We start from the raw sequence: 15,520 nt of genomic DNA on the forward strand, positions 1-15,520 counted from the left end.
TAAGTAAACATTAATATTGCAGACATATTCAAGAGAGGCTCTACTTGTAATGTGTTGTGGCTGAGCCGTCTAGGTCACTGGACCTTAGCTCTGGTGTTGTCAGCAGCAGTGTGGGTTTGAATTCCGGTCGTGACACTTGACATTTATTTAAAATAAATTTTAAAAAATCTTATTTTAAATTATTGTTATTTGTTCTTGTAGACCCTTTGATTATGCTATTGTTATTTTTTTCTAAACGTTACCGGCAAATGAAAAGGGGAAAACAAATTACGGAAATAAAATAAAATGTTTTAAACTTTTGTCAATATCTTTTTTATTTTCCCTTCAGAATGGTATCGAAGGACTACAAAAGATGTTTGAAGACAAGAAATGTGCCGCTTATTACATCGCAAGTGAACCATGTAAGTGATAACTAGTATTGAAAGGCACCGTACACTATTGGTAATTACTCAAAATATTTGTAAAAACTTACTTGGTAACGAGCAATGAACTAGACGGAAAGCTGGGGATAGCTCATTCTCCATAGCTGCCCCCTCGCCTATGGAATGAGCTCCCGTGGGGTCTGAGAGAGGCGATCTCGTTGCCTGTATTCAAAAGCCTTCTCAAGACATTTCTGTTTCCACACCCATCCTAGTTTGTTTGTTTTTCTTTTGTTGTCATAGTCTCATGTAAAGCGCTCTGTTCTCCGTATATAAATGCTTCATATTATTATTATTATTATTATTATTATTATTATTATTATTATTATTATTATTATTATTATAATGGAGAGCTGTTGATAGTATATTAAAGCATTGTGACTTGTGAGAAACGGCTCCCCTCTGAAGTAACAGTTTTTGAGAAAGAGGTAATTTCTCACTCAAATATTAGGACTTCAGGCCTGATGAAGCCTTTTATTATGCATCTGAAAGCACACAAATTTGTACAACAAACCTAAGGATGTTATTCTTTCAGTATTCCCTTGCAAATTCGATGCCCAATGGAGTCAACATTTTCACAGATTTCTTATCTCCAGGGGAGAATACTGGCCTTTGACAGCTACTCTGCTGATCAGAAACACCAGAGTTTTAATCCCGTGCTCTTAAAGATGCTTTGTCAGATTTTTGGCCCCAAACATTAAAAAATAGATTTTTTTGAGTGAATGGTATTTTAAAGAGTATCACCTGCTCTAACGAAAAAAAGTTTAACTTTTACTTTTAACGTTTCTTATAAAACACATAATAATTGGTCACGTGATATATTGTCAGGATCCCTACAAAAACTAATTTTGAGCATTTTATTTCACTGCTACTAATAATTGGCAGACTTTTTCGAGCAATGGCTCAAATGAAAGCTTGTAACTTTCTCGACGCCCCCATCAAAATACCTATTGAATTTTTAATCAAAATTTTGGTGTCAAATCAGCCAAAAATCTGACATAGCATCTTTAACCGCTAGGCCATCACGCGTTATTGCAATTCTTGAATGTTATTTTTATTTTGTTTTTAATTCTTATCCACAGTTTCAGACCGATGCATTCCAGCTTTCCTGGTGAATAGCAATGTGTCGCTCGAGAGCGTCTTGACTACTGGCCTTTCCTTAATAAAGACGGTTGGGGGTGCAGACTTGGCCAATGATACCATCTTAAAGTCATTTATTACGTAAGTAACAGCTCAGTAACTGAACACTTCTCAAGCAGAACTTGAACAACCTTTGAAGGGTTTTGGGTTCTTTTTGTAGGACACAAAACACAACATCTACATATTTACATTAAACGTACAAGGGTTGAAGATAATCATGGTAGAAAGCTTCCCTGAAAGTATTACTTGCTGAGGTGCCATAGTTTTTGAGAAATGAGTAAAACTGTACAATGTCAAAAAAAACAATTTTTGTCTCAGGAGATAGAAAATTATTTTAGCATTTACAATGTATTCACGCATGTAAAAGAACCCAGTGCGCTTATCAAAAAGAGAAGGGGTTCGCCCCGGTGTTCCTGGCTGGATTGGCAGCATAATGCGCCACATCACCTTGTAAACCATTACATGGTGCTTAAGGATTAGGTCATATATCTCAAAATTCGCCCCACTCCTTGCAGTGGTGCTTTGTATCCTTTGGCAAAAGGCGCGTTATAAATACGGTTATTATTATTATTATTATTATTTTGAATTGATTGATTGATTGTGCTCTATGTTTCTTTTCTAGGGCTGCTGATAACTTCTTGAACTTGCGGTCTGTCTTGAGTGTTGTCTATCAGGACTTTGTGTCATCATGGTACATAATTCTCATGTAAGTATAGCCACTCATATATTGTCTTATAACCCAGTTCAATCGTTATGTTAATCTAGTCCCTCGTAGCTTGTCTTTAAACCACACCTATCCTTCAGCCGATTTCACGAAACGCTAGGATTAATCCTACCTCGAGTTAGAACGAGTAACTCGTACTAACTTAGGATGGGTTCAATCTGTACTGACGTCTATGGTCACGGATAACCCGTCCTAAGTCCTCAGATTAATCCTAAGTTAGGTAGAGTTTGGTGAAATCGAGGGCTAGTCCCAATGAACTCCTACTGATAATAATAAAAGTGGGCAATTATACTACGCCATGTCTGTCTAAACGACACTCCTGACTCAAGAGATTTGCAGAACCAAGTGTGCCTATAATGAGTTGCATACATTGAAGCACAAAATAAGATTTCAAATGAGTTTTGAAGCTAGTTTAAGTAGCGACATGTTAAGATTTGGGGTGAGTTTCCATTGTGGTGGGCCAGAGTGTTAGAAGTAAGCTTTGGCGATATCACGATATTATCGAATATCGCGATATTAATTTGGAAACGATTTCGATATCGATCGATTTGGTTTTATTCGAAATATCGATGTATCGCGATATCGATTAAATATCGCAATATCACGATGTATTTCCTAGCTGAGACATCTTGCACCCCATAGGTTTGGAGTAAAACCAGAAGAATAAGTCATTAGAACACCTCTCTTATGCTATGACTGTCTCATCTACAACTTTCACTTGGAGTTTGAAGACTGATGATGTCAAATATAATTAATCGCGATTATATCGAATATCGCGATATATTGTCGGCGATATATCGTGAATAAAATAAATCGATATCGCCCAAGCTTAGTGAAGAAGGAACGGTTCCCCATTAGTGGTGTGTACATGGAATGTGAAGAAGTTTGGTGTCAGTTGATTTGTATGGACTCTTACTCTTACTGACAATAAGAACATGGTACATATACGTCGGACACAGAATGCTATACTTTTCCAAATTCCACTCGCATACTATGCTTATAAATTTAAGAACAGATTGCGCTTGTTCAAGTACAATATGTTGTGAACCATCTGTTCTTTTCAGAACCACCCCAACTCATTTAGAGATTGTCATTACATGGTGTTACCGCAAACCTTACTACATGGTCTTTCCACCATGCAAACTTTCAAATCCTACTCATGTACAAAGTGTTACTGCAAACCTTACTAGATTGTCTCTCCACCATTCAAAGTTTCAAACCATACTCATGTACATCCGGTGTTACCGCAAATTTTTCTGTATGGTATTTCCCAGCACGCAAAATTTCAAATTCTACTTGCAATGTGTTTGATGTGTTAACATTTTGTTCTGTTGTTGACAGTGGTTTATCCATGGGTATGTTACTTTCCTTGATATGGATTGTTGTGATGCGTTGGTTGGCTGGATTCATGACATGGCTAAGTATCTTTGCTCTGTGGGCAATCTTAGGAGCAGGTGAGAATTATACAAATACATGTATCTATTAGAGAATGGAATCGATTTATCATGTGCAACTGACCCGTGCCCAATTTCATGGCTCTGCTTACCGCTGAATTCTGCGCTTGCGGATCACGATTCCTCGCTTACGTGCCTTGTAAGCTTAAAATGTCCAGTAACTTGAAGTATGCACGCGCAGAAGCAAAAATCCGCAGCTAACCCGTGAAATACGTTCGCCGTAAGCACATAATTCCCTGCTTCCCTAAGCGCTGATTCTGTGCTTATGGTAAGCAGGGCCATGACATTGGGCCCTGATTAACACCTTGGCGAAACTTCATAATGCTCAATTTAAAATTTAAAAGAATGTTAAAAACATACAATGAGGCGTCATGGATTTGAATCCCACCCTATAGTTGTATGCCCGTGGATTTATGAAAATAAGGAGTATAGACCGTATTGAATAACCCCTTTTTGCTATGAAAAGTCGCCATCTTGTAGGGCAAACCGTATGCGCGTCCAAACGCGTACATCATCGAAGCACGCAGCACGCAACATTCCCAGTTTGATTTCTACGGCACTTGCACACACGCACAGACGCCATCTTGTGGGTTAGATAATTGAGCCGTAGTGACGTCATATTCAATACGGTCTATACAGGGCATGTCACAACCAAATTAAATTCTTTATCCCCAACATGGTACTTGGTAGTTATCCTCCACAGGGAAACTTGACAAGGAGATCAAATTTTAGTGGAAACAAAGCTTTAATCTTTGTCCATAACTGCAGTACTTTTAAGTGAAATGTTTCTCAAAATGCATTATGCTTTTTAAAGCTGTTGATCTTTATCGCCATTCATTTTTCAGTCAGTACAATTGTAACAAATATTAATTTGTTGTTGTTGTTGTTTAAGGTATCTATTGTTGCTGGCAGCAGTGGGTAGAGCTTGGGATGACCGGTACAAGCAGCAGTGGGTCACTTGACGTGAGCAATGGTGTAACAGCATTTATCAGCGGCTTATCAGGGTTCCTAAGACTGCAGAAAACATGGCTGGCTTTCGGTGAGTAAAAAATTGCAGAGTGCTCAACACTTTGTGTTTAATCAATCAGTGCGTGTAGATGACTTTTACCGTGCTTAGTAAAAACCATCTTACTGCTTAGCGCTTTTTAGTAGTGCAGACCTTTATCAATGTGTGGTGATCATGTTTTTCAATGTGCAGATGTAACCAAAGTGAGGCTGAAAGGAAACAAAGTCTGGTCCCCTTTTCTTTTTATAAATTAAGAATTAAAACTGTCGGTATCATTGTGTAAAATGGACCGACGGCTTAACAGGCAGGACTGATGGCTTATTTGTGGGGTGTGGTGGCCGAGCTCTGGTGTTTCTGTTCAGCAGAGTGTGGGTTCGAATCCCGGTCGTGACACTTGTGTCCTTGAGCAAGACACTTAACTATTATTGCTTCTCTCCACCCAGGGGTAAATGGGTACCTGTGAGAGCAGAGATGGTTCTTGTGATTGATTTAGCCGAGTAGCGCATCTGTTGCACAGGCTGTATACTCCCCAGGGAGCTGAGATTGTTTAAGGAGTGAATTAAGGCCCAGTGACCTGGGGTAATATCTTGAAGCGCTTTGAGACACCCGTAGGGAGTGAAAAAGCGCTATATAAAAACTCAATATTATTTATTATTTATTATTATTTGATGCAATGTTCTATATTTAGCTGCAATAGACGTACACTCCCGGCCATATCTCTTTGGGCCCCCCCCCCCACCCCCCGGGGTGCCCCCTTTCCATGTTGGCCCTCATTGCCCGGTTATCTGCGTTCCTGTCAACATTGTACGTGTACGCTTTTTGCGTATTTTGAATGGAGAGTCTGTTCATTTTGTTTGTTGCTTGTTTTTTTTCTGTTGACTTCAGGTATTACTCTGTCTATTCTGTTACTCCTCATCATTCTATTAACGCTATGTTTGTGTTCACGTATCCGTATCGCCGTCCAACTCATCAAGGAATCTAGCAGGTAAGGGCATTTGAGTTCACAGTGGTGTGATTTCTTCTGGTATACTTTAAAGGCAGTTGACACTATTGGTAATTGTCTAAGACTAGCCTATACAGTTGGTGTATCTCAACATATGCATAAAATAACAAACCTGTGAAAATTTGAGCTCAATCGGTCATCAAACTTGCAAAATATTAATGAAAGAAAAAAACACCCTTGTCACACGAAGTTGTGTGCGTTTAGATGGTTGATTTCGAAACCTCAAATTCTTAACTTGAGGTCTCGAAATCAAATTCGTGGAAAATTACTTCTTTCTCGAAAACTATGGCACTTCAGAGGGAGCCGTTTCTCACAATGTTTGATACCATCAACCTCTCCCCATTACTCGTCACCAAGTAAGGTTTTATGTTAATAATTAGTTTGAGTAATTACCAATAGTGTCCACTGCCTTCAAGCCCCCACCCCTCAAAAAAATAATAATATTTAACAAAAATGTTTGCATATATTTTATTACCATGATCAAATTCATAAATAAAAATGAAGATACAACTTAGATGGAACGCCCCTGATTGCAGAGTCGGGCTTTCAAAACCAAGGATAAATGTGACCCACTCTGTGAAAATGAGTCAGATGTCGCCAAATGCAATATTAAGTTATGGACAGTTTAATGTGAAAAATGCATAAACAAAATTAAACAATTTTAAAAAATAGATTTTTCTTTTTAAGATCTTCAGTTGCATGGTTAACCTACTTACACTTACTTTGAGGCAATAAAGCTATGAATACAACAATTTTGTGATCATACTTATGTCTAATTTGTATCCTTTTGCACACAATGGTAGTTTAAAATATCATTTTACTTGTAGTTCGTTTTTCACAAAAAATGGTGTAGTGGCTATATTCAAACGGGAGTAACTCAGCAACGCGACACACCCAAAAGCTTAGACACATACCAAATTACTGCTGATGATGTGTTCTTTCCAGCCATGCATATAATTCAATTCTTGAAATTGCCTACATCTGACTCATTTTCACAGAGCGGGTCACAAATGTGTGTAAGCAGGCTTCGCACTCGATTTTCACTTCTTTCACGATTTGCGCTCCCAAGATTTCACGCTTTGTGCTCTTAGTTCAAGTTTTATTTTCAGCAGCCCTTCACATCCCTGAAAATAGCTTGTTGCCATCAGTATAATTGGAATTGAACTTGAAAACTTTAATAAAAAGCCGAGGTAAACGTGATTTTTTGTAAGGTCTGACATATCTTTTTTGATTGTATCTTATAGGGCGGTTGGTTCAATGTTGTCAACGCTGCTATGGCCCATTATTCCATTCTTACTACAAGTTATAATCATCACATTATGGGCAACCATTGCTGTGTATCCTTTTATAATTTTGACTGTCAAGAATCCATTTTGAACCACTGGATTATTTGTTTAAAGACACTGGACACTATTGGTAATTGTCACAGACTAGTCTTCTCACTTGGTGTATCTCAACATATGCATAAAATAACAAACCTGTGAAAATTTGAGCTTGATTGGTCGTCGGAGTTGCGAGATAACTGCGAAAGAAGAAAAAAACACCCTTGTCACACGAAGTTGTGTGCTTTCAGATGCTTGATTTTGAGACCTCAAATTCTAAACTTGAGGTCTCGAAATCAAATTCATGGAAAATTACTTACATCACTTCAGAGGAAGCCGTTTCTCACAATGTTTGATACCATCAACCTCTCCCCATTACTCGTTACCAAGTAAGGTTTTATGCTAACAATTATTTTGAGTATAATTACCAATAGTGTCCACTGCCTTTAAACTATACAGAATTACAAGGATCTCATAGCAAATAAGATTAGGGTAAAATAACAACAAGATTCTTTAGCTTTTTGCTCTCCGTTTTTCATATTCCATTTCACGTCCTGAAAAGTATTCCTTGACAATAATTAACTCAGCTTCTTGGCTACGTCTCATGAATCCAACTACGTAGTTTATAATGCAACGAATTCCATGGACCAAACTGTCATTGATTGTAACCCAGAGGTGAGTCTATAACTGCTTTGTTATTTTTGTGGAAGTTAGTTGATGGAATAATTTTTAATCACATAAATACTGGGCCCAAGTTCATAGAGCTGCTTTTAAGCACAAAATTGTGCTTAAGCAAAAAAATCCTTGCTTAGTAAAATCAGATTACCTGCCAAGACTCCACTCAATTTTTATGCTAAGTGAACAACAGCTAAATACCAGTCACAATCAATGTATATAGGATAACATTTTGGCCAGTATCATGTGTAAAATAAGCGAGCTGTTTACGGCTTAAGCAAAATTTTTGCTTAAGCAGCTCTATGAAATTGGCCCCAGATCTTTCTGTAACTTTATTGAGAAATGAAATAATTCTAGAAGGCAATAGTATTCGAGTTGAAGCGCATGTGTCTCGTTTGGTGGAAATAGAGTGAGTGAGATGGCTGATCATTATTGTGGGTCATCCAATCCAACTTAAAGATGCTATGTCAGATTTTCGGCCGATTTGACCCAAAAATTTTGATTTAAAATTCAATAAGTATTTTGATGGGGGTCGAGAAAGTTACAAGCTTTCATTTGAGCCATTGCTCAAAATAGTCCGCCAATTATTAGTAGCAGTGAAATAAAGTGCTCAAAATTAGTTTTTGTCGGATCCCGACAATATATCACGTGACCAATTCTTATGTGTTTTATAAGAAACGTTTAAAAATTTGTTCATGGTTCCTGACCATTAAAAGTAAAAGTTAAACTTTTTTTCGTTAGAGCGGGTGATACACTTTGAAATACCATTCACTCAAAAAAATCTATTTTTTAATGTTATGGGCCAAAAATCTGACATAGCATCTTTAACAGCAATCATGAAACAAAGACACAAATAAGGTTTAATGAACTTTCTTTCTACCTAGGCGATTACATGTGGTAGGAAGGACATGGTAAATAATCAATTAGGGAGGTTGTTCCAAGGTCAAATCGTTAGGCTAATGGAATCTACAGACGTTTAAAGTTCATCAAAATCAATTCATTTCCTCCTGTAGACTTTTGATAACTCGACCGGTGCCTCCTGCATGTTTGCGTCCTACAAACTCCCGAGCTACATCATCTATCTACAGTTCTATAATCTCTTCGGTCTATTCTGGATGATGGAGTTTGTAGTTGCCCTGGGGCAGGTGGCCCTGTCCGGGGCATTTGCTTCTTACTATTGGGCGTATCATAAGCCTCAGGATATCCCAACGTTACCGCTTTGGGGAGGACTCTACCGTGCTCTCAGGTAGGTTGGAATCTTTTATCACTCCGGTACACTAGATTGGAGAAATTCATCTTAAAGATACTGGACACATTTTGTAATTTGTCAAACACCAGGTTTCTCTTGGTGTATCTCAACATATGCACAAAATAACAAACCTGTGAAAATTTGAGCTCAATGGGGTTTGGAATGCAAGAGAATAATGAGTATTTTGTTATTTGATTTAGAAATTACCTCTTTAAAAAAAAAACTCTGTAACTTCATACTATTAACAGCTCTCCATCGTTCGTTACCAAGTATGCTAACATTTATTTTGAGTAATTACCAATAGTGTTCAGTGCCTTTAATGAATGGAATTAATGCTGAATTGATAATGAGTGAATTGATTGATTTGGGATAAATTTGCAATTAGCTGATCAATTATTAATTGATTGATGATTGATTTATTACAGGTTTCATCTGGGTTCAATAGCCTTTGGATCTCTGATAATTGCGATTATTAAGATCATCCGAGTCTTGTTGGAGTACGCTGAAGTGCAACTCAAAAAAGGTCAGCATCCAAATTTAATTCAGACCAATTGACCCCTTGCATGCACGTCGCACAAGGTGACTGATGCCACGCTCACCATGTTGGTGGTCAAATAGGTTTACTAGTAAACGCCGCGCCGCCTAAAATGCACATTTCTCTGAACAACACACGTTGACATTGACCACCAAAATGGCGCATCCAAGATTATTCTGATGAATAGGTCTATAAGCCAGGGGAGTAACACACCCCTGTGGTGATAGAGTTTCATTTCACTCTTGTCCTCTCCTAGGCAGCCAATCGTTTGTTTTGGTCTGTTGCTCCTTGGTTGTTGTCAAATTTTCAGTTTTCGTATTTTTATATTTTTATACCAAATATATTTTTCTCAATATGTTTATCTGTGTGTATTTTGATGTTCCAATGGAAGTGCCCTCTGCAAAATGAAAATGGCCTTGCCCTTTTAAAGGTGAAATTCCAGGCCTGAAACTGGTGACAGGATTTCACTTGAATCTTAAGTTCTTGTGACGTTTATTTTTTAAAGATTTCTTAACATGAAAGCTTATATATTATGATCATCATTGTGTCTCATTTATTTTTACAGGAAAGGAGAACAAAGTGGTTTCGTTTATACTGAAGTGTCTTAAATGTTGCTTCTGGTGTCTGGAGAAATTCATGAAGTTCTTGAATAAGAACGCCTACATCATGGTCAGTACTTGACACTTCCTTTATTATTATTCTCAGACTCTGAAATGATAGACAAAGAATCATTTGTTTCCGTCCCCCCTCCATGAATTGCTGCCCTTTTCCCCAAAAAGGGGATACTAATTTAAACCCCCATATCGATCCAAATCCTCTATAAACTTCCTAAGACCGAAAACCACACCGTAATAGAGGTAAACTAAAACTTGGGAGTTGGGTGGAGAGGTTGGTTAGAAATAAAAGTGTGTTAAAGACAGTGGACACTATTGGTAATTGTCAAAGACTAGCCTTCACAGTTGGTTTACCTCAACATATGCATAAAATAACAAACCTGTGAAAATTTGAGTTCAGTCGGTCGTCGAACTTGCGAAATATTAATGAAAGAAAAAAAACACACTTATCTCACAAAGTTGTGTGCGTCTAGATGGTTGATTTCGAGACCTCAAGTTCTAAATCTGAGGTCTTGAAATCAAATTTGTGGAAAATTACTTCTTTCTCGAAAACTATGGCACTTCAGAGGGAGCCGTTTCTCACAATGTTTTATACCATCAGCCTCTCCACATTACTCGTCACCAAGAAAGGTTCTATGCAAATAATTATTTTGAGTAATTACCAATAGTGTCCACTGCCTTTAACAGTTTAGTTAATTTGACCAAGTGAATATTCCCGCTTAGCTGTACGACCAATGCTGAACCAAGAGCACTGATTGGTTTGACCTGCTAAGAGGAAAGCAGACTGATCGAAACGTTGATTTGCCAACCACCTGTTCTTCTTAAAACCAACTCTTCTCAAGAGATTTACACCTGGTGCTATCGCAAGCCTCACCTGCTAATATTCTTGTTGTTTTAGTTTGACCTCTGGCCAAAATTCAAGGCTATTATTTCTGTCTTTAATTTGTTTACAGATCGCTATTTATGGCAAGAATTTCTGCAGCTCGGCTAAGAGTGCCTTCTTCCTTCTGATGAGGAATATTTTTAGGTCAGTACGAGACTCAAGATATTAATCACTTAGGGCCAACATTATCCAGTAGTTTGAGCAAAAATTATTACATTCTTTGCAAAGATTTTGCTTATTGATTGGTTTATGATATACATCTTGTTTTTACCTGTAAGGACCATGCTATACACGTCGCAAACAAGATACTAACCCCGTTGCAATCAATGTGCTATCCCCTGGCAACCAATGTACTACGTAGCAACCAATACCTATATTAACAGCGGCTTCATAAACTTGTCTCTAGTTATACAACTTTATTCCTCACCAACTTCCAATAATTTTTTGTTTGTCCCTGTCTGTTTTCAGAACTGACTCCGCGGCAGTACAGTTAATTACGATCATATAAGCTAAAGTAGTAGTCCAAGTCCATTTTCTATTCCATCTGCCCTGGTAATAGTTATAAAGCAGGACAGTTCTTTTCAGAACTGAGAAGTCTTCCGAACCCCCGATTATCTACTCCGCGGCAGTAGAATAACGCAAGACAATTCTCTAAGAACAAACTCTGCCTGGCAAGTAGATGCACACATGGTGTTACCGCAAACCAAATATACATTGATACCTCACCATGCAATGCCTTAAATCCTATATGTCTGTTTGTTTTTAACAGAGTTGCCGTCATCAACAAGATTACCGACTTCCTCCTCTTGCTCGGTATCCTGTGTATTACCAGTGGTGTATCGGTCGCTGCATTCTTCTTCTTCACCAATCAGATCACATGGGTGTCTGGTATCCTGACTGTACCTGAAGTTAACTACTACTGGGTTGTGATTATTGTAAGTAGACTGCCACTTCAATCTTGAATCAGTGTATTGGGATGTTAATACAATATTTGAGTACCTCCCCATGCAATGCCTCAGATCACATGGGTGTCTGGTATCCTGACTGCACGTGTATCCACCATAGCTTAAGGCACTTGAACAAAGAGAAACACTTTTTGTGAAAGGTTTTTAATTTAACTATAACTGAGTTGTGATTATTATAATAGGCTTAACTAGACCCGACTTTAGTTTTAGTTTGGCTGTTGAGAAGAAACGAATTAAAGACACTGGACACTGTTGGTAATTGTCAAAGACCAGTCTTCTCACTTGGTGTATCTCAACATGTGCACAAAATAACAAACCCGCGAAAAATTGGGCTCAATTGGTTCATCGAAGTTGCGAGACAATAATGAAAGAAAAAACTACCTTGTCACACGAAGTTGTGTGCTTTCAGTATGCTTGATTTCAAGATAGATTTGATGTCTCAAAATCAAAATCGTGGAAAATTACTTCTCTCTTGAAAACTACGTCACTTCAGAGGGAGACGTTTCTCACACTGTTTTATACTATCAACCTCTCCCCATTACTCGTTTACCAAGTAACGTTTAATGCTAATAATTATTTTGAGTAATAACCAACAGTGTCCACTGTCGCAAATAATTACTTCAGAGAACAAAGTTTCCATTGATTTCAACTTGTTTCTCATTACAGGTGATCGGGCTGGGTGTTTATGTAATCGCTAAATGTTTCTTCAACGTCTTTGATATGGCTGTAGACACTTTGTTCCTCTGCTTCTGTAAGTTAAGACTTAACACACTTCCTTGTGGTATATCTGTCATGGCAATTGAGCCAACTGTCCTCAACATCTTCTTAAATTTGTTTTCTTTGTGTATGCGGTAACCACCCAAAGTGGGCAAGTTTATAGTCCTAATTTCGACATGAGACTGGTGAAATCTACCTAGGGCCCGACTTCACAAAGGAGATATTAAAAACGTATGTCCAGTCCTGAGTTAGGAAGAGTATAAACTCTGCCTAACTTGAGACAAGACTAGTATAAACTCTGCCTAACTTGAGACAAGACTAGTTTTATCTCTTTATGAAATCTACCCCAGGACTCCTTCACTTCACTAGTAAAGCACTGTAGACTCGGTGCTTTCCTGTTTATCCAGGAACGGTGCATTCAATCAAATATTTGACCAAGACGGTTTCTGAGAGCAATTTTTGTTTAAAAAAATGAAGGACGCCCCCTGTTGGCCATGATTGTAAATGTTTGATGATAATGAATGAAAACATGACCTGAAATCCATGTTTTTTGTGTGTGGTTATCATTTGACCTTTTAACCTCCCAATCATTCAATCCATTTTATCAGTTGTATGACCTTTGACATGAGTTGTTTAACCTTTTGACCTGCAGTGGAGGATATGGAGCGACACGATGGCTCGGCTGAGAAACCTTACTACATGTCCAAATCGATGATGAAGATATGTGGCAAGAAGAACAAGAAACCCATGACGGAGAACGAAGATGAAGATGAAGATGAGTGTGAATGGTAACTATGGCAACCAGTCAACGATGGAAACAGCTGGATGCTGTGCCATGGCATCCGTCTATTTTTTAACTTTAAAAGTGTTGAATATAAAAACATGTCATTAATACAAGGCCTTAATGTGGGATACTGTGTAACGCCCAGGGCCCAATTACATTGAGCTGTTTAAGCACAAGCAGCTATGCCAAACAAAATTATGCTTACCAGAATAAGGTTACCGATGAAACTACCATGTAATGTGTACAATGTGTGACCGGTATCCTGCTCATTTCTGCTCAGGAGAAAGATGTTTAGGAAGTAGCTCTATGAAAGCCATTTTAAGCACACAAAAAATGCTTTACAATTTTCTTTGGTAAGCAAATATGAAGTGGGGCACCAGTCACAACAATGAAAACTTAATGTAATTTTGGCTGGTAACCTGTTTCTGTTCAGCAACACTTTTCTGTGCTTAGCCAGTTTTTGCGCTTTCAGTTTTTATGAAATTGGGCCCAGATGAGGCTGAAATTGGTTGGAGACATAGAGACTCTAGGTGGCAGCAGATACATGCCTAATTATATTCCATCGTTATGGTAGTTTGAGCTTACCAACATGCAACCATGCCATTCAGTCACCTGTTAAAAGCTCTTGCCTATTACACACAAGAATCATCACCACTTCACATATTGATTTTACACAAGCAAATTTAATCGTAATCAGAACATATCATTATTTTTTCTTAACAAATCATAAAAGTATTGTTTTATAGGGGGTGTTTATTTTTTCAATGTTGCTTATAGAGGTAGAAACATTTGTAGGAAGATGTGTGATTCTGTTTTTACTAAATTTGCTCTTACTTTCTGGAAGTAATTTCTGTGTGTGATATATCCTTTAGTCCTATAAGATGAAGTATCAAGGGATGGATTTCACAAAGAGTTGAGACTAGCCTTATCTTGAGTGAGGAATATATGTAGCCTTAAGGTCCTAGGACTAGTATACACATATTGACTGGCAATGAGGTAACTAGTGTACCTCTATTCCCTCGAGGGACTTTGAGTGACCAGAAAAAGGACTATTTCCCGAGGACTAAGGCCGAGGGGAAATCGGTCGCTCTTCTGGCCAACCAGAATACAGAACAAGCAAGAGGTGTGTTATAATCCTAGTTAGGGCTATCTTGGTGAAATTGACCCCTGGTACTTTATTAGCATTGATATGACTATACTATCTACAATGGATTGGGTTCTTACAGGTAGAGATGGTGAACTTATATATAGGGATTAGTTTCTTATATTTACAACTTGTGTAGAGGCATGGTAATGAGTTTCAAGTGTATATTTTTGTTTGTGTTGTATTTCTGTTATTTTATGTAAACCTGTAGAACAAATGCAATTGCTAGATTTTAGCTATTTTTGTTATGGAAGTCGAGCCCAGTTAATACTTCCTGCGAATGCAAATGCGGTTTGATTTTTGACGTCACAAATTCGCAACAAATTCACCACGTTTCCTAATGTCTGTTTATGCCATTGCTTGTTGCGGTGATTTTATGTCCTGTAACTTTGAATTGTGTTGTCTTTTAGGTAGGTACTCTGTGAAATAGCCATTATAAACATAACTTAGCAGTACTAATTTTGTTTTAATGTGACATGCAACTTAGTTCCAGTATTAAGGTATGGTTTGACATAGACTTAGCTTGTCAGATTAGGGTCGGAAAATGAGATGGTGAGTTTTGCACACAACGAAAGTGTTAAAGGCAGTGGACACTATTGGTAATTACTCAAAATAATTTTTAGCGTAAAACCTTACTTGGTAACAAGTAATAGGGAGCTGTTGATAGTATAAAACATTGTGAGAAACTGCTCCCTCTGAAGTAACGTCGTTTTCAAAAAGAAGTAATTTTCCACAAATTTGGTTTTGAGACCTCAGATTTAGAATTTGAGGTCTCGAAATCAAGCATCCGAAAGCACACAACTTCGTGTGACGAGGGTGTTTTGTCTTTCATTATTATCTCGCAACTTCGATAACCGATTGAGCTCAAATTTTCACAGGTTTGTTA

At 37.9% G+C, this 15,520-nt stretch overlaps 1 protein-coding gene across 1 annotated transcript in view; it reads left to right on the plus strand.

Annotated features, from left to right (window-relative positions):
- The window catches only part of LOC117303151 (choline transporter-like protein 2), a 29,782-nt gene extending 14,500 nt beyond the window's left edge, over positions 1–15,282 (plus strand). The window contains exons 7-21 of the mRNA XM_033787269.1: positions 329–401; positions 1,502–1,640; positions 2,182–2,265; positions 3,625–3,737; positions 4,630–4,776; positions 5,629–5,728; positions 6,991–7,083; positions 7,656–7,743; positions 8,757–8,989; positions 9,418–9,515; positions 10,093–10,196; positions 11,095–11,168; positions 11,794–11,959; positions 12,656–12,740; positions 13,359–15,282. Coding sequence (XP_033643160.1) covers positions 329–401; positions 1,502–1,640; positions 2,182–2,265; positions 3,625–3,737; positions 4,630–4,776; positions 5,629–5,728; positions 6,991–7,083; positions 7,656–7,743; positions 8,757–8,989; positions 9,418–9,515; positions 10,093–10,196; positions 11,095–11,168; positions 11,794–11,959; positions 12,656–12,740; positions 13,359–13,498 — 1,737 coding nt within the window. The 3' untranslated portion in view covers positions 13,499–15,282. The remainder of the gene's footprint in view (positions 1–328; positions 402–1,501; positions 1,641–2,181; positions 2,266–3,624; positions 3,738–4,629; positions 4,777–5,628; positions 5,729–6,990; positions 7,084–7,655; positions 7,744–8,756; positions 8,990–9,417; positions 9,516–10,092; positions 10,197–11,094; positions 11,169–11,793; positions 11,960–12,655; positions 12,741–13,358) is intronic.
- The last annotated feature ends 238 nt before the right edge of the window (positions 15,283–15,520 follow it).

The sequence above is a fragment of the Asterias rubens genome, chromosome 19, assembly GCF_902459465.1.
Source record: "Asterias rubens chromosome 19, eAstRub1.3, whole genome shotgun sequence".
Taxonomy (NCBI): Eukaryota; Metazoa; Echinodermata; class Asteroidea; order Forcipulatida; family Asteriidae; genus Asterias; species Asterias rubens.